The sequence below is a fragment of the Amblyomma maculatum genome, chromosome 1 (genome assembly GCF_055883805.1).
Source record: "Amblyomma maculatum isolate TAMU_Amacu chromosome 1, ASM5588380v1, whole genome shotgun sequence".
Taxonomy (NCBI): domain Eukaryota; kingdom Metazoa; phylum Arthropoda; class Arachnida; order Ixodida; family Ixodidae; genus Amblyomma; species Amblyomma maculatum.
The window spans coordinates 453,709,005-453,728,205 of record NC_139344.1 but is presented as its reverse complement, the minus strand read 5'-3'; the positions used below and the strand labels follow the sequence as shown (position 1 = coordinate 453,728,205).

The window sequence follows — 19,201 nt, the reverse complement described above, 5'->3', positions numbered from 1 at the left end:
AATGGGCCACATGTCTGTGCTACCTCGATGACGTCATCGTATTTTCATCCACCTTTGAGGGCCACCTCCATCGTGGTTCGGCTATTCTTGTCTTCCGACGAGCTGGCCTTCAGTTGAACTCCAAGAAGTGTACCTTTGGTCGCCGGGCACTCAATGTCCTAGGATATTTAGTCAACACCCATGGCATCCAGCCGGACCCCGACAAAATTCGCTCTGTAAGTGTTTTTCCTATACCGAAATCTATCGGCGACGTGCGTAGCTTCCTCGGACTTTGCTCATATTTCCGGCGATTTGTACCAAACTTTGCGGAAATAGCCTGTCTGCACACGCAGCTTCTGAAAAAAGAGGTCTCCTTTTCCTGGGGCCACGAACAATCGCCCGCCTTCATAGCTCTTATTGCCCACCTCACCGGTCCACCAGTGTTGGCTCACCTCAATCCGTCAGCGCCCACAGAAGTACGCACCGACGCAAGTAGTCATGGAATTGGTACTGTTCTCGCACAACGTCAGCTCGGTTCCCCTTTTGTCATCGCCTATGTCAGCCGACCCCTCTCTGCGGCCGAACAGAATTATTCCATCACTGAACGTGAGTGCTTAGCCCTAGTTTGGGCCATTACGAAGTCCCACCCTTACTTGTATGGGCGGCCACTCACAGTAGTCACTCACCACCAAGCACTGTGTTGGCTTTCTACACTCAAAGACCCTACTGGCTAATTTAGACGTTGGGCGTTGCGACTTCAGGAGTACAATTTTTCAGCAGTTTATAAGTCTGGCCAGTTGCACCGAGACGCCGATTGCCTGTCTCGTGATCCAGTTGGCCCGCCAAGTAAACCTGAATGTACAGTGACGCTTGCGGCTCTCTATTTCTGATTTTTCCAACATTCGTCGTGAGCAACGCCAGGACCCTCAGCTTTGCAAAATTATCAATCCCCTCAGCGCCAATCGCAATGACCCGTCTCTTCGTTTGTTTCTGCTCCACGATGGCCCCTTATAACGGCACAATATGCGACCTGATGGCCCCGACCTTCTACTGGTAGTCCCTCAGCACCTACGCTCAGCCGTCCTACAACAGCTTCACGACGTTCTTACAGCGGGTCATCTAGGCGTCTCTCGCACATACGACAGTGTGCGTCGTCGGTTCTTTTGGCCAGGCCTATATCGCGCAGTCCGCCGTTACGTAGCTGCTTGTGACCCCTGTCAACGCCGGAAAAAGCCATCACTTTTACCAGCTGGACTTCTGCAGCCAATCGACATCCCCATAGACCCATTTTCTCGAGTGGGTCTGGATCTTCTAGGACCTTTTCCACTGTCCGCATCGGGGAACAAATGGATTGCGGTGGCCACTGATTACACCACACGCTACGCGGTCAAACGAGCAATACCAACCAGTTGTGCAACTGATGTCGCTGCTTTCCTCCTGAACGACGTTATACTCGTCCATGGAGCTCCCCGCCAACTGCTCACCGACCGTGACCGTTGCTTTCTGGCTCGTATAGTTGACGAGATCCTACGGTTGTGCAACGTTCGTTATTCTTTCACGACTGCCTGCCATCTACAGACGAACGGGTTTACCGAATGCTTTAACCGGACACTGACTGACTTGTTGTCTATGTACGTTTCTGATCACCATCGCGACTGAGACATAACGCTGCCATTTGTGACATTTGCATACAATTCGTCGCGCCACGACACTACCGGCTACTCCCTCTTCTATCTTCTATACGGCCGTGAACCTCTGCTTGCTTTTGACAGCCTGCTCCCGTCTGTCACCACTGCCAGCTCATATGCTCGTGAAGCCATAGCCCGAGCTGATGCTGCCCGCGTTGTTGCTCGCAACCGACTCGCAGCCTTCCAACACTCCCAGAAATGTCGCTATGATTCCTGGCATAGCAACACACAGTATTCTTGCTGCTCTCTCGAGCTGCTTTGGACCCCAGCTTGCCGCGTTGGCCTCTCGAAAAAACTTTTTCCCCGTTATACAGGACCCTACTGTATTTTACGATAAGTGACTCCAGTGACATACGAAATTGCGCCCTTGCATCCCTTACGCCATACCTCTACACCACGCACCGAGACGGTCCATGTTGCAGGCCTCAAGCCGTACTACACGGACCCTGCTTTTGACGCTAGTACGTACCTGGACAGGTGCTTTTGTATTTCACAGCGAAACAACTACTCACACTCTTTATATTGTCACATTAGGCGGTGCATGCGCATTAGGAAAGAAGAAGACTCTCGTGAGTTTTAGAGAAGACGACGTTCAACAGAGTCGGCCGGTGGCTACAGAAAACGCCTGTTGTTTGAAAGCCTTGTCTACCGCGTCCGCTCTCTGCTCCAAGATGAAGTACCCAGTAACAATATTACCAAGGCTCCTAAAAGAATGGAATACTAATACATACCTTTAATAAAACCTATAATGCTAGAATTTTTATCCCCTTACTAGATTATTTCTGGTTGATTGGTTATTGCTTTCATCCTGCTAAGAAGACGTTTTCATCTTCTAGTCTGCGCAACTCTACTACCACGCTTTTCTCTCAGTCAGAAATTTAATCAAATGGAGTTCTCCTTTATGTTTTTCAAATAGTTCTTTTTCAACCGGCCGACCAGGAATTAAGCAAAAAACGTGTCTATATAGTTGTGTCGAAAAATATAAAACGATTGAGTTTATGCTTAAAGCTTTAAAATGTACTACAGACAGCATCTTCCGAGATATACAGAAGTCGCGAACTCTTTTGAATTTGTATTTTTGTTTTTTACACCATTTTATCTCATTTCTAGCAATACTCTTGGGGACGGCCATGACTATCTACAGCACACTGTGCGTTTACATGGGGTCGGTGACAAGGGTGAGATCAACCTTTATAGTACATTTTAACAATAAAAGTGATTTCTCTGGTTTAATTTAAACACACTGCTGTTCGAAATCAGAGCCTCTAAGGTACATCAAACGCTGCGATACAGATGCCTCGTTTTTTCCTTGATTTTTTACCATCATGGTAGGAAAAACGAGGGAAAGGATAAACACCCATGTTTAGGCTGAAAGTGAAATGTTTGAAATATCTTGGTTAACGCTTATTTTACAAACTGTTACTGCGGAGGAAGCAATCACTTTACAGTTTCCTATATAGTGTCGAAAATCTTAATCTGCCTTGAAAACTCAGTTTATTTTTAAGTTGAATATTGAAAACACAAAATGAACATGTACTGGTGTCACAGACAGATGCGAACAGAAAGAATGAGACGAACACATCACTCCTTCGTTCTTTCCGTGTCTGTCTGCGTTATTGCTTAGTACATCTGGCTCAATGGATCGTCAACTATCCCAACAAATGCTGTCTTTCAAAAGAGAGCATTAGAGCAATTTGAATAACGCTGAAGCAAAACTAAAGGTGCATTTTACGGCAACATCACACAGATCAAAAATGTGTTCCCCTCCACCATTGCATTTTGTTAAGTGAGTTCACGAACGAACGGCATTCATAAAATAGCTGTGGTGGGTCGTTAATATCGGCTATCGATATTACTACTATCGCCAAACTTTAGCGATAGGAGTACTACCGATAGTTTCAAAAATACTATCGATACTATCGATAGTCAATTTACCGGCAGGTTTGCATCACTAGTCGGTATGCCTGTCGGTGCGCCCCATTTTGAACACTGTTTTTCTTTTAATTCTGCTTGTTCATTTTACAGAGACGTGAGTTATATAAGCTTTAAGAGTTTTAGGGGTATAAACAGTCTCACCTTTCTCATGTTGGCCGAAAAGTGAAGCTGTCCCAGAGAGAAAGGTCCTCAAAAAGGCGATTCCCTGTATGCTTGAGAGAATTTGCTGTCTCGAAATTCAACAATACTAATGCACATGAGGCGAAGAACTCTCTGCTCCTGCGAGTGGAGAGTTGCTTTGGAGCATTTGGGAAGGAAAGCATAGCAGGGGGCGGCAGAAAGTTAGGTGGGCGGATGAGATTAAGAAGTTCGCAGGGGTCAAGTGGATGCAGCTTGCACGGAACCGGGTTAAGTGGAGAAATATGGGAGAGGCCTTCGCCCTGCAGTGGGTATAATCAGGCTGCTGCTGATGATGATGATGATTTGTATTGCAGCCAAATGTAAAATGACGAAACTAAAAAGTGATTGCTTTTGACTCTTAAGTGGAATAAAGCAGCTTCATGAGTACGTGGCAGGGAGGTTGCGTTTGTGTGCTCCTACCTGAAAGCTGTTCCTAACTATTACTTAATGCTTCGCTGATCTGAACATTATCCTATTATCAAAATATGAGCAACGAAAAATGCTTAATAACTATGGAACAGGACCACGCTCATTTAGCAGTGCTTTAAGTGCAGATACATTTGATATACCATTTGAGCAAGAAATATGGCCACATCGTAAACAGTAAGTTTGAGAAACAATCTGGAGAAATAAATCAGTAAATATATACTTTTGCCTCGGCATTTTTTTCTGAACAGATTTTTATGATGGTTAATGCGGCGTTGACTGGACCATTCGTGGGCCTGTGCCTTCTAGCAGCGCTGTTTCCGTTCGTCCACTCAAAGGTCTGTGACACTTTCGTGCTTTTTATAACTTGCACGAACTTGCAATATTCCTGAATGCGTTGTTAAACTAAGTAGGCCTAAACATGGAAAATTGATATGCATACAAGAAACATCAGTAACAATTATTCCAGTATTTTGGAAAAAGCAAGTGGAAAAACATACCTTCCGGTGCTTCGTGAAAAGAAACTCATTCTGCTGTAAATATAACTCACCACGCTAATACAGGCAACTTTATTAAGCTTAAAAGTAGCACATGTGATCAAATTAGTAGCGTTTGCGACCCACTATCGACGAAACAAATTACAAAGGATCTATGGAGGAACATTTCTTCTGGCGGGATCCACAGTTATACAACATCGCCATCATGAACACAAACGTCAAACACTTTATATTTTGGCAAACGCATATGATTTACTGGCCGAAATATATTTGCGATTGAAATGGCAAGTTGCAACACTCCCAAACAGCAAAGCAAATAAATTAACTAAAGTCAAGAAGAAGTGGAAACAAGGCATAATTTCCTCTTCGGAATACATTATTCATCAATATTTTCGTGGTTTAGATGAAGCCGCAAACCGCAATGCGACATCATCGTTACACAGACCGTTCTTTAACTACAAAAATTATTAGTTACGTTTATTGCCAAGATCCTGATGCTGCATAGTGAACTTTCATTGTTTCCTAATTAAGGCAAGTATTGAAATGACGAACCTCAGTTTGACAAGTGTACTAAACAGGTTCCACTCTTTTGTTACGTGATGAATCCTGCTTTTATGTAAAGCTCCACTGTATCTTTTCAAAGCTTTTAGACATTCTTGCCCAAGGATCAAGTCAATGAGAAGCTGATTCAACTGAGAAAATATGTTCTTTGGCGACGTGCTCCGTACTTAAAGCACTAGGTGCTTTGCTTGAAAATAAATTGTCTGAATTAGTTAAACTTATGCTTGCAACCAATCCAGTCCTTCCTCTGTTTGCCTAATTACTTATTGCTTAATGTTTCTTTTAACGTAGAGGACCACTAATTACTCGTGATGAATGCGAAACCAATCTTTCCCTAATCTAAGCTACTCTAGCATAATCTAAATTAATCACGTTTAATCCCACCTAATCCACACTAATTAAACGTAATCGCCATTAATCCTGCGTAGGCAAATTATTCTACACTGTGTATACCTTCATGTACATTGCCATTCAAAATTTTATGTATCATCATCACGAACTGCCAAATATTATTCTTTACATAAATACTGATTTGTGATGTATTTGTTCCTGAGGATGTATCTTATGTGCACTTTCCTTTGTTGTTAATCATGTGTATTTTATGTGTTGGTCATTTGTAGCCGCTCATGTGAATGTCTAATGCGAACGTCTAAAGCCTAATAAACTTTTTGCAAACACATCACCTTTATTATAATGTAATTTGCCATAATCTAAGTAATTTGAAAGTAATCATCTTTAATCCCACGAAAACTTCCACATGCTAGCCACTTAATCAAACTTTATCCACACTAATTTACCATAATCGCGCTTAAGGAAATTTAATACGCCCAAATCGCCCCTTACTAACTCACCATTATTATAACTTAATGAAATCGTAACTCAACTTTCCCCCCTTAATTCTCTTTACTCAACCCATAATCTAATATCATCCACGCTCTCTGCAACTTAACACATCATTCTTCTGGACGAAATACGACGTCTATGCTTCACAAGCACCACACGAGGACTTCATAACAATTGCAACACGTTTTTCTTAGTTTGGTGGTACGGCTTCGGCTTTTCGACCGAGTGGCCTGTATACGCTTTCCGTAATGATCGCGCGCAAATGTATCAGCCATTTATACTTTAATACAGAGAATAAACTGTGTTGAGCCTATATATTGGTTACCGGCGCCTGTAGCCCCCCTAAAATGACAAAGCGTATGCGCAATCGTGCCGTTTGTCCAGTGAAGTCCTGGAGCAATGTGAACCGAACACAAGTGGTCTGCGCCTTTTTCTTACCAGCCCCAGCGGCGAACAGCTCGTTTCCAAAGTTCTCGCACCTCAGGATCCTTCGGAAACTTAGCAGACTAGAAATAGCCGTTATATGCCCGCACGTACAAGCCGCAATGCAAGGAGCACGACCAGTTCAGAATGAGTTTTAACGAGCGCTGTTTGCGAAGTATGACTCCTGGTGTCGGTTTCATACGCATCTTAAAACCGTAAGCCGAGCATGAACCAACAGTGTTTGTCGTGATCGTGTTACATGCCGCGCAATTGAATAACCTCCACTTCTCTGTACGCTCAGCGGGCGCTGGCTCGCTTTTCTGCTCCTGTCAAGATGGCATCACGGAGGCTTCACTTGACGAGTGCTCCTTCCACTCCAGAAGTTTTTTTATTGCGAAAGCAATACTACGACAGCCAAAGCGAGACGTGGCCGCAGCTACACCGTGAAGAGGCGTAGCTACGGTCTCCTCATAAAAAATAGGCCTGTCATGGCATTTGAATTCACGTTACCCCTATGCCACGGGTAGGAGCTGCCAACAAGGGTCGCTCCTTTCACATGGGAGGGTGATATTAGAATCAGCGTGCCAGAACCGTTTGCTTTCTCGTTACCCCTACGACACGTAGGCACTTCCATACGACTTGGTTGAAGCATGACTTTATATGTGGGCCTGTAGCTCACGCTCTCTCGTCATACCCTTAAGGGATGATATTAAGTGTCCCCAATAATGCAGCACCTTATACTGATAGGGCGGGATAGAGGAGTAATGTAGCAGGCAAAAGAAGCTTCCGCAATTAAATAAGGGTTAACCAGAGCTAAACCACAGCTAATGTTTTTGTAAGAAAGAAAGAAAGAAAGAAAGAAAGAAAGAAAGAAAGAAAGAAAGAAAGAAAGAAAGAAAGAAAGAAAGAAAGAAAGAAAGAAAGAAAGAAAGAAAGAAAGAAAGCTTACCACGTTAAGGTCGCACATAGATTGAAGAATGTTGCGACACGTTAGGTGGTAAATGGGGTATTTTCGTCCCTCTTAAAGATGGCTCGTTTGTGTGCTTCCGTCCAGCGAAAAGTTTATGGTATAACTAGCCATAACCCCTCAATACAACGTGTAAACCACGAGCACGTTACGTTCCTTGTGTGTGCAGTGTGGTTTATGAATTCCCTTTTCCCGAGTGCTGTTATGTCGGTCAGACGGGAAGGTGTATTAACATTCGGTTTAAAGAGTATGTTAACAATCTGTCTTCCGGTGAGTATTCCCATGTCGCCAAACACTGCAGGGCCTGTGAAAAGAAAGCAAAGGAGTTCCTTCTGCTTCTAGATAATACACAGATTTTGTACAGTCAGAAAGACCAGGCGCCGTACACGACTATATTCGATTATATTTAATTGTGAGGTGCAGTTTGTTGATTGTATATGTGTTATTTGCAGTAAATTCGGTTGTGAGTCTGCGCGCTTCCTATGTTTCATCTTCTATTGCCTGTATGTTTTTAGCGCAGTTGCCCTAATTGTACGATGGTGTTTGTGCAAGCCTAAATTTTAATGGGTCAGCAGCGGAAGCTATCACGAGCGTTTCCTTTTTGCAGGGTGCTGGCGGTGCAACGCTTATCACGGTCATCTACCAGCTCTGCCACATGGTGGCGACGATGAAAACCGGTAGGAGGCCGAAACGGATGCCGGTGTCACTTGATTACTGCCCTGGAAACTGGAGTACGACTGTATCATCGTCGAATACAGTGAATTTCACACCAAACACCCAGTAAGATAATTCCGCCTAATATTATGCTCATATAGATTACAATTCACTATAATTGAAGTTGTTTTAAAACACCACGAGCACTCTTAAATGCCTCCTTGCGCTCCGGCACTGATTGATAAAGCGCGTCCACCAGGTCTATATCTGCATGCAGAAGCTGCCATTCCTCTTAAATGACTACTCAGAGCAGTTCCGAAGTGGTGGAACTGAACCCTAAAAGCCTGGATAGCCTTTCTCTCATTATGCCCGAAACATTTTCGGTGATATTGAGACCGGGGCTGTGGCTTTGCCATTACACCTGCACCTGCATTACCCAGCCGAAGCCTTCCAAAAACGTCCCATCGAATACATATGGTATCAAAACATACTCCAGGATCTCTATGTATGCCTCCTCTGTCATTCTGCCATGAATCAAGTCGCGGCTTCGTCGCGACTGCTCTGCTTTGAATTCCATCATCATGGAGCCCTCTGCGTATGGTTTGATTTGTGGGGTTTAACGTCTCAGAGCTACTTAGACTATGAGATACGCCGTAGTGGAAGGCTCCGGAAAGTTTGACCCTCCGGGGTTCTTAAACGTGCACTGACATTCAACAGTAGACAGGAGCCTGTATCGAAAAGCCGCCGTCGCGCCGGGATTCGATCCCACATCCTTGTGCACAGTAGTCGACCGCACCAACCACTGCACCACCACGGGGGGTGTGTACAGTTTCCTCACTGACACGTAGGCCGAGCTCTTAGCGGATTTCTAGCACTGTGAAGAATGGATCATCAACTCAATCCGCGACAATCAGAAGATCGTCTGGCGTTGTCGAGGGCTGCGGCATTAGGAGCGCTTTCCAATTTTTCTTCGTCCCCAAACGCCTGAATAATGGGGTCAACCGTAGAAACAAACCGGCCTATGCTTGCGGCTAATTAACTTTGGCTCATCATCTGAGCCGTATGCACTATGGCAGCACGATTGTCTGTAGTGCCGGCACTGTTCGAGGCATTATCGGGTAATAATCATGAAGCACATGGTTTCACATGACACATGGCATCCGCTATTAATATTATTTGCATTGTTTGTCACCTTGCCTACAGCGGTATTATCACTCACACTGCCACTGTGGTTATTTTTGTTAGTTGTTTGAAAGTGTACAACGATCTCGTGCTTGATCATCGCTCCATGCTCGTTCGCCGCCAGTGTCAAGGTTGTTTAGAGTAGGATGCTCCAGTTCTTAACCCTTGATTTTCTCCTGCGACGAATTTCATACGCCTGCAGCGTCATTGCAATACGGTTTTCCTTCTCGCCAGCGTGCTTCACGAATGCAGCTCTCGTTTAAGAACCCTGGTTAACCCCGATCAATCAAGATATCTGTACTACGACGCCACTAATAGCCGGTGCCACAATGGGATTTTGCAGCCTACATACCATTCATAAAAGGTACATGCGTAAATGATACGGCACACATGCAAACCGTTTTCTTAACATGATCTAACGATTGCCCACGAACGACGCTGTGGCGGCAGTAAAAAACTCAACAAAATATTCCAAACTGCTGCTAGTACAGGGCAGCATACTCCTTGGCAATCTATTCCTAGACACTTAACGCTAGTAGCAAATGTGTTCCTGGTAAGATTAAACAGCATGATTATATTTTTGTTACAAGCAAGCGCTTCTCTCCGCTACGACATCGCATTACTATTTGAAGCTAATTGCATCCATATGTTTTCATGCCTACGAAACGTGCAACTCTTTTGTCCCGCCTTATATACGATCTCCAGAGCGGCATAGAAAAAGCATGAAATCGAGGTAAATTGTTTCGAAAAAGTAAACCGACGCGGAATGTGGAAGAGTTGACGAATGAGGAAGTGATATATTTTATGCGGTAGATTTATTTCCTGCAAAATCTTTCTGGCTGCACAAGCTAGAGTTTGCTCTGCTGTTTGACGTCCTTGGCACGACAGAATACCTGCGACCTCACGCGGAAATAGTTTGGGAGCGCATCGCACTTCTCATAAGATGAATGTTGTTACGTCCACAGCATTCGAACCAAACTCGCAACATAGCACGTAATTTCTCGTTCCCGCGATAAGAAAACTGCGAAGAGCATTGCCCTGCGTGAGTGAACTTATCAGCGAACAAAAAGCGTACAGACGCCTACGTGGCGAGCACGCTGTCCCCGCGGCGATCAGGCACAAGCGAAAAGCAATCGATCTGCGCCCCAGCTATCTCCAGCCGCAGTAACAGTGCCAAAAGCGCTATCTCGCGGCGCTTCGCGGCGTTGACATATATATCTTGGCGTTGACGGCAGTCCAGGTCACGCGTTCCGTCATTCGTGTTAAGTCTGTGGGCGGCTGTACAAGCATATATATGTGCCAGTCGGCTGGTGTTACTGAGAGGTTAAAAACGTTGCGAAGGTTTTACTTTCTGTTCGTTTTACCAGCGTCAACGATGCTAACGTGCGATGTCCGCGGATATAGTTGGGACCTGTAACACATCTCTGGTGAATTCTGGGAGCTGTGCGCGTCAATAGGGCGCATTTTTCGTGACAATCTTGTCAAACTTTTCGACCATTTTCAGAGGCAACAAGAAGAGAGGCCATCGTGCTGTTTAACCTACGTTGTTGAAGCTACTATCGTCATCTTTTCAGATCACACGAGGCGTTCTTTCTTTTCCGCCTGTCTTACTTGTGGAGCAGCGTACTTGCCACATTTGCAACTGTGGCGATCGGCGTTCTCCTCAGTGCTCTCACAGGTACTACAGTTATGTCCATGTAATTTTTTTTTGCCTTTTCTTATTTTCTTGCCAGCCTGTATATTCTAGTTTGAGCATACTCGTGATCTCGTCGGCTATAAGGATAAGCCAAGCAAAAAACAAAAACTAAACTTGCGAAAACCTTTTTTTTTTCTCTGCTCACAAATCGAAAACCGAGATGCTGCTTGGTACGGAAGCGAGAATTTTCGAAGCTGTATGATAATACTTGTAACAGGCCATACTTACTCAAAATGCCTCACATATTTCCAACTGTAGGAAAACAAATCGGGGCCTTGTTAATCTTTTTTTCGTGGTATTTTGCCATTGCAACCATGCCCGAAAAACCCACAAGCAGGAATGAGATTTATTAGAGGAAATAATGAAACTTTAATTTGTAGCTTGAATTCTTTACGCAGACACCTGTTTCAAGTGGTCGCACAATTTAGTCCATGAAATTTAGGTAAAAGTTTCGCTCACTATAATTAAAAGCCCTGAGTTACTAGTTTCTCAACTCATCTCTCCTTAAGTCGCCCTGTACCAATGAAACATCTCAATCACTCTTTCAGATCCCGTATATGTTATTTGTTGGGTTATGAAGCGGATAACTTCTCAAAACCTTATACCGCAGCCGCTCTTGATGAGTTGATCAAAAAAAGGTAGCTAGAAAGTTATTCATTTTCACCTGATATAGTATGACTGCATGTAGCAAGACACTCGCTATCAACGGAATAGTCGAAAATGTTTTCTTCTTTGAGTGCTTGAGAATAGTGTTTGCGCTGCTTTGCCGCCACATTTGCGACCGAACTCAAAAGATCGTACACGGCACACTCTCGTCCTACGTTATGCGCAGACGCGACGAGCAATCAAAGGATGAAAACTGATATGTATTATTAGGTTGGTTTGCGCTGTTTTAATGTGTTGGTGGCAATCAGCCTTCTACTTCGGCCGGCAAGTTGACTGCTTGGTAATTACGGCTTCCTACTGTCGTGATTAACGTTAGGGCACTGGCAATGCATTTGTACGCTTCCTTCTCAACGCTTAGTAGCTTAACCCTTCCAGCGTTATGTAGCAAACATTGCACAGTTCTACATTTCGATTTTTTTTAGTCGATATTTATTGCCTCAGGGCATCAGTAGGTTATGAGATGAAGGATGAATAAATGATTAAGTGAATGAAAAAAGGTTGGCTGATTTTATGAAGTCCGGAAGTGAGCGATGATGAGGTCCCTGCTTTCAAGTGACGTATGAGGCAGGATTGGTTGCTGAAAGGCCAGCTATGCTCAGGTGCCGGATTCGTGTTGGCTTGAGTGCTGGGCAGTCCCACAGCAAGTGGTGGATGTCGGCCTCGACATCTTCGTTGTAACAGATCGGGCATCCTGGGCGAGGATATAAGTGTTGGAAGTATGACCACGTCCTAGTTACAGCTGGTGTAAGGGCGACACCGACCCGGATCCTCCTAAGCGCAACCTCCTCTGCACGGGTGAGACCGCGGGGAAGGGATATCACACGCGGAGGGATAAGTGCATGTGTGCGGCGCTGGAGGTGCTCCTTTCTTGACAAAAGGAGGGTAGCGTCGTCGACTTCTAGAAGCCGTGGGATTGTTGCGTCTTGGTTCACGAGGCGGGTTGCAAAATCAGCTTGACTTTGGGAAGGCAGCAGATCCCGTGGGACCCACTCAATGCGTATTGATTGTGGGATGCGCGCCGCAAGCTGGTGGATGTCCTGGAAAATTTTAGGGCAGCGGCTGACGCGTCGGAGCAGACGTACTGCTTGAAGTGCGTCAGTGTGGATGACAACGTGGGCTGTAGGCAGCATGGTTATAGAAGTCACGGAGCAGAGTGCCTCCTGAACTGCCACAAGCTCAGCGCAGAAAGGTGTAAGTGGTTCCGAAAGCTGAAACGTAGTTGTCTGATTCAGGCTAGGTCTCCGTGGACAGTTGATTGCCGTTTTGGCTTCACAGCCTTGCAGGCTTCCATCTACGTACACTACTATGGAGTCTTGAGGCAGGTTAGTATCTTGCTCTTCAAATCTCTGGCGTAGCAACGATGCAGAGTTGGCAGACGTCGGTCTGCGGATGTCAGTTGGCTTGTTGTCTCCTAACTGTATAAATTTCCAGGGAGGGAGAACTGGCGCAGGTGGCTGAAGAATAATGTGTGACGTTACATACGCCCTCAGCGCTTGCGTAGAATGTGACAAAGTGGCCTTGAGTCAGCGAGCATCACGACGCTGCTGCACTAGTTCATCAATGGTGTTGAGCTGCGCATTCTCCTGTAACGCTACGACCCGCGTGATTCGTGGGAGGCATGTTATGGTCCTCATAGCTTTTCGATTTACGGTTTCAAGGCGATCCCATTGTGCCCTTGTAAGATGCTGGAACTGGGCCTGGTAAACAATACGGGGCTGCAGAACCGCCCTCACTAACTGGCGTGCAACAGACGAGCCAGCGCCACCCGTTTTAGGTGCAATTCTTCTTATTAAACTTATAGTTTGAAGTGCTTGCTTTTTTGCCTGAGAGAGCCAAGCAGTCGCTGATCCTGATTGGTGAATTGTTAAGCCCAGAATTTTCAGGCTCGAACTTTCTTGTATTGGGGTGCCTGATAGAGACGAATTGGATTTGAGGCAAGTTTACGGCGTCCCCAGCGGTTGGCGACTGACGTGTATGAAGTTTTACACACAGAAAGTTGAAGGCCAATGGAGGATGCGTAATCAGAGGTTACGTCTAATGCTGACTGAAGGGCGGCCTCTTGAGTGAGAAGATCATGGTGAGTGCTCCATACTGTGATATCATCTGCGTACTGCAAAAACTTGATTTCAGGGATATCATGTAAGCGCCACGCCAATGGGATGAAAGTAATATTGAACAACGTCGGAGACAATACTGATCCCTGGGGCACGCCACGTAGTGAAACGAATGAACCAACAGTGTCACCGCTGAGGCGTATTACAAATTTTCTTCCGTCCAAAAATGATGCGACAAAAGTGCGTACTCTCGGAGGGAGATGAAGCATGTCAATGGCATTCAGGATTGCAGCATGACTGATGTTGTCATATGCCTTTTCAACATCCATTGCTAATATGGTACGTACATTGCGGCTGCGGGTAGATGATAGAACTGCTGATGCCAAGACAGCCAACCCGTCCTCTGTACCTATGTATGGACGAAATCTAATTTGAGCAGGGTGATAAAAACCGTGCTGTTCAAGCCACCAAGAAAGTCGTGTGGTTAGCATTTCCTCTGCGAGCTTGCAAAGCGTTGATGTTAAGGAGATTGGTCGTAAGTTGGCGAGGTTCGTTGGAGGCTTCCCAGGTTTGGGAATAGGGATCACGACAGCGGTTTTCCAGCTCTCGGGTACGACACCATCAAGCCACACTTTGTTTCTGGTGTCTAGTAGTTGAGGAAAAGCAGCAGTACTGAGGTTCTTGTAAACCTCATACTGAATTTTGTCCAGGCTGGGCGCTGTTTTCCGTTTCGCATCGTCAATTGCAGCCAGCAGCTCGCACATGGAAAGAGGCTCGCAATTCCATCACCGTCGGCAGCAGATGGTAGTTTCCATGCGTTTGCAGGGATACCTGCCAAATTAAGGTTTACAGCTGAAGGAGGCAGTATATCGTATTTTGGGAAAGATTTTCGAGCAGCTTCTTTGGCGAAATCGCCCGGCGACAGATTAGCCGCAAAGCATGCTGTTGCTGCTGCGTCAGTAGAACGACGACCGTGTTCCATTGCACGAAACGTTCGCCAGAGTGAGGCATTCGATGATTTATCAGAAAATTGTTCACACCATGCATGCCACTGGCGTCGCGAGAGATCGCGTTCATATCTCCGAGTCTTCGCGGTAAGATAATTCAGTCGTGTACGTGCCTGCCCCGAAGTAGGGTCTCGCGTAGCAGCCAGCTCAGCTTGACGGCGGGCTGCCCCCAAGTTAAGCAGGCCGAGATCTGGTGCCGGTCGACCTACATCAATCCAGGTAGTAGTCGTAGCGCTGTTTAGTGCTCTCTGTGTACGGTCAACAAGGAGTGACGGCGAATCTGAAGACATACTGTCGAGACATGAGCGAAAGCTGTCCCAGTTTATCACAGAACATTTGTGGCGTGAAGGGCGGAGACGGGAGGGATGGATACCGATGAGGATAGGGTGGTGATCACTTCCCCAGCAGTCCGGCTCCATGTGCCATGAGGGAGTTCCTGCGCCCAACCACCACGTCGTCTGGAGCATAGGCAGCACTACGTATGTGACGCACAGGCCGTGTTGCTGTCCCAGGGTGATTAAGCAGAACAAACAGGACATCAGTGAAGGCGTCCCGCACACGCCTACCACGAGGGCTTGCAGTCGGATACCCCGAATCTGGGTGAGGAGCGTTAAAGTCGCCTCTGACTAAAATTGGACATCCGGGGTATTGCCGACGAACACTTAATAACCAGCCAAGATTAATACGGGAAGAGGCGCCTCCAGCTGGTCGAACGTAATAAGAAACAAGAACAACGGTTCCTTTCAGAAATTTTGCAGCAACTGCTGCTACCTCTTGGTATGATGTGCACCAGTTTTCGAGAGAAAGGCGTACATGAGGAATACGCGTTTCAACATATATCGCCGCCTTTCCCGGGGGAGAAGCAGTCTGCACGCGACGGTCGGTCATTGAAGGAGACACGTAGCCGCTGAAGCCAGGAATAGATGGCAAGGCGTTCGTTTCCTGAAGTAACATAGCCCACACCCGAAGTTTGTTGAATCGCAGTCGGGTCTTGAGCTCGGCCACCTTCGTGGAAGTGCCTCTACAGTTCCACTGTAGTACACCAGGACGACCGGATTTCGCCATTTTTGTGTGCTAGTCCAAGCGCTGTAGTATCACGGATGTCAGGTTGGACAACTGGTTGACCATATAGCGGAGCAGCGATGTTGCAGAGTTATCATTGGGCGTTGTGGTACTCTGGGAAGAGGCAGCAAATGGCCCTGTGCGCGGGATGAAGGCGGTTGTGTTGGACAATTACTAGATTTGGCGGTTACTTCTGTAGCTCGCCGACGTCGAGCAAGCATTTCGCGGTGTTTTCGGAGCTTAGAGACTTCTGCTAAGAGACGATTGATTTGCTCATCCACTACAGCCATATCGTCGTCTGGTAGATCAGTACGCTGCTGTATCGGCTGTTGTCGACGGCGTTTCTTGAGCACCGTATCATTAGACTTTGTCTTAGCTGGAAGTGCATTCGAAGCGGGCTCAGGAAGCTTTGGCCACTCGTCATCATCATACTGAAGAGCTGCAAAGCGATTGGATGTCTGCACCGGTGTCATGTCCTCTATTGGCTAACGCTTAGTGTTCCGAAGACGAGCCTTCTGCGTTGCCTTTTGCTTTGTCGGACAACTTGGAGATGTTATCTCGTGGTCGTCCGATTTGCAGAGGCCGCATCGGTACGTAACTTTTCCTTCAGACGCACCTTCATCGCCAGTAGCAAAGGGGCAAGATTTGCGCATGTGCCCTGCCCGAAAACAGTTATAACAGTAAACCACACTCGGTTTATACGGCCGTGGCCTTAATATGCAGCCGTAGTAGTACAGACAGGCTGGGAGTGTCGGAGGGCCTTGCAAGGTGATCATGCAGGAACACCCCTTTACTATGCGCCGGGCCTGTATGACTCGGTGCGTTGGGCAGTACAGCTCACGTTGAAGGGTGGTTTGATCTTCGTTTATGTCGACGTTGTAAACGACGCAACGCTGCAAGCCGGAGCCTTCAACTAGATACACTTGCACAGGCACTGAGATCTCACTTGTGACTGAAATATAACTAAGCGCTTGGACACGTTCCACCGCAGTAAGTGTCGGGAGCCACACAGCTATAGTGTTTGACTTCTTCCTTGCCGTGAAGCCCCGAAAACCTCTGGTTCCGAGACACGCGTCCAAGTTGGCCTGGATTATCCTGTTTGGTATATCGGTGAGGCTTTTGTTGGCTAGAGATTTAATCGCCACCTTATAAGATGACGATCCCGGTGTAGGTGCAACCTGGTTTTTGATAGTTAAACAGGAGCGCTTTCCTTGATAGCCACCACTTGCCGAGGACGAATTCGGTTGATTATCTTCCGAAGGACGCTTGTGAGGGGCGCGGGTGCTCGTTGATACAGATGGTGGAGCCGATAGGTTCATTGGAGAGCTTGTCTCCTCAGGTCGCACTTTGCTGCGGTGAAGCAGTGGCTGGAGGTAATTTTATTATTGCCAGTCTCACACCCTTGACACCGCAACCGCGTTCTTTTAGAAGCAGTGAACTTTATCGAAAACAGCACATTTAGTAGCAGGCATTTGGGCTTACTCATGAAAGCAGTTTTAATTAGCTTTAAAGCAAGCAGTTTCCTTTCCTGTTTTTTTTTTTTTGTAGTAATGTACCTTTGTGAAAGAAACACGTCCCCTCTTTCCCTCTATCGCTTGCATGAAATGGTTATTCTACATTATTACAATTCCCAAACATGGTCTGCTTGGTGGGAAAGTTTATTTAGGTGACGAAAAAAATATCTTATTTTTGTACTTCACCAGCGAAATTAGCTTTTTTAGTGCTGCTACGAACTAATCAGCTCGTCATTGTTTTCAACGAAAACTTGTATGGGCATTCTAACGTCAACAAAATTAAATAGACATGGTCATGACAGGTGATACGATGTTAAGATAACTGGTAGTCTTTAAGGGTAATGAACCTAATTCCAAGGGTAGGCATGACTTCCTATATTATAAGCAAACCCGTTACAATGTGTCACGTTGGTTTGGTTTATGGGGCATAACGCCACAAAGCGACCCAGGCTATGAGAGACGCCGTAGTGGAGGCCTTCAGGAATTTCAACCAACTGGGGTTCTTTTACTATGCACTGATGTCGCACAGTGCACGGGCGCCTTGCTTTTGGCTCCTTAAAGGCCCACTGTCCACTCTCTGGTCGCAAAAATTTCCTTCCCCGGTGAATGGGAGACTTCGCCCCCAGAACGCAAGGCCGCAAAATGTTTTTTGAAAAGAGTAACTAATAACGCAGTTACAGCCACCCCAATCATCCGATTCTGTCGTGTTTCTCTCCTTCCGTTCCCTTGCAAAGGTTTTTCACTCTCCTACCCGGTCGTCTAGCCTCCGCAAGACAAATTCCCCTTCCTCCTCCGCGTTTGGCGGGAGGTGGGGTGGGACACTCCGCCTGCGCGAAAAAGAAAAGAAAAGAAAAATGGGCGAGGGAACGCGAGCCTCTGGATTCAGTCGGGCTGTGGCGAGGGCAAAAGCGCGCAGCGAGCGGTAGACACCCATCCTTCACCCTCAGACGGCGAGACGGACCGATGTACGCCGTTTTCAAGAAATACGTCATTGCTGCGGCTCGACGGGCCATCGCAGGGCAGGGAGCTCTCTCATGTTCCCAAAGGAGAACATGAGAGAGCTTTGATTTGTATTTTCGTTGTTTTGCGACACGCGTGTCACTGTAGCATTTTGCACAGAATATCTCCGATACCAGATCGAAACACTGGGCTCCTTCGCCTAAAAGGTCCTTCCCTGGACAGTGGCCATTTAAAAAAGCGGCCGCAAAGGACGGGATGTGCCATTTTGCATTGTGTCTTGTTGGTGTGTTTCATCTTTTTGGTGTATTTGTTTCATTTTCGTGACTATATATTTATGTATTTTGTTGTAGCCTCTAATTATATTTGTGTTTCACTGTTGTGTGCCTCCGCTACTCAATTCCGTGGCTTAGGAGCCCAACGAGTAAATAAAGATCTAGGGCAGCAGAAGCTTACCTAAGCGGATAAGATTAGGAAGTTTGTAGGGTAGTAGCTGGCATAGGACCCGATTAATAGGAGAGATGACGTAGAGGTTATTGCTTACAGTGGGTTCGGGCTATGGTGATGATGGCCCATGAACTATTCCGACAAAAGGTATTGTGTCACGTAGGAGCGGCAAGCGGTGTGTTACCTGGTTCATTTGTTTTTGTTTATACTTTTTGCGTTGGGTCACTCGTGTGCGCGGAGACATGCGGTACGCAGTCACGACACAACGGGTACGTTGTTCTTGTGCAGTGTTGCCGACAACAGTGGCGTTGAATCAGCGCCTGAGATGATTTCAGGGTTTTTACTCACGTTGCCCATTCGACCTACGTGCGCCATGAACACGCTTCAAGGCGCGTATATTTTTACACAACAGTTAATATCTGTAAAGGGCACACTGCATAGCTTGGAAACTTGTGGACGTCCA

At 46.3% G+C, this 19,201-nt stretch overlaps 1 protein-coding gene across 1 annotated transcript in view; it reads left to right on the top strand.

Moving 5' to 3' along the window:
* Positions 1–19,201, top strand: part of LOC146209682 (sodium-coupled monocarboxylate transporter 2-like) — a 157,193-nt gene that overhangs the window by 135,692 nt on the left and 2,300 nt on the right. Inside the window, exons 10-12 of the mRNA XM_084603016.1 lie at positions 2,778–2,845; positions 4,460–4,546; positions 8,107–8,279. Of these exons, the coding sequence (XP_084459142.1) occupies positions 2,778–2,845; positions 4,460–4,546; positions 8,107–8,279 (328 nt within the window). The remainder of the gene's footprint in view (positions 1–2,777; positions 2,846–4,459; positions 4,547–8,106; positions 8,280–19,201) is intronic.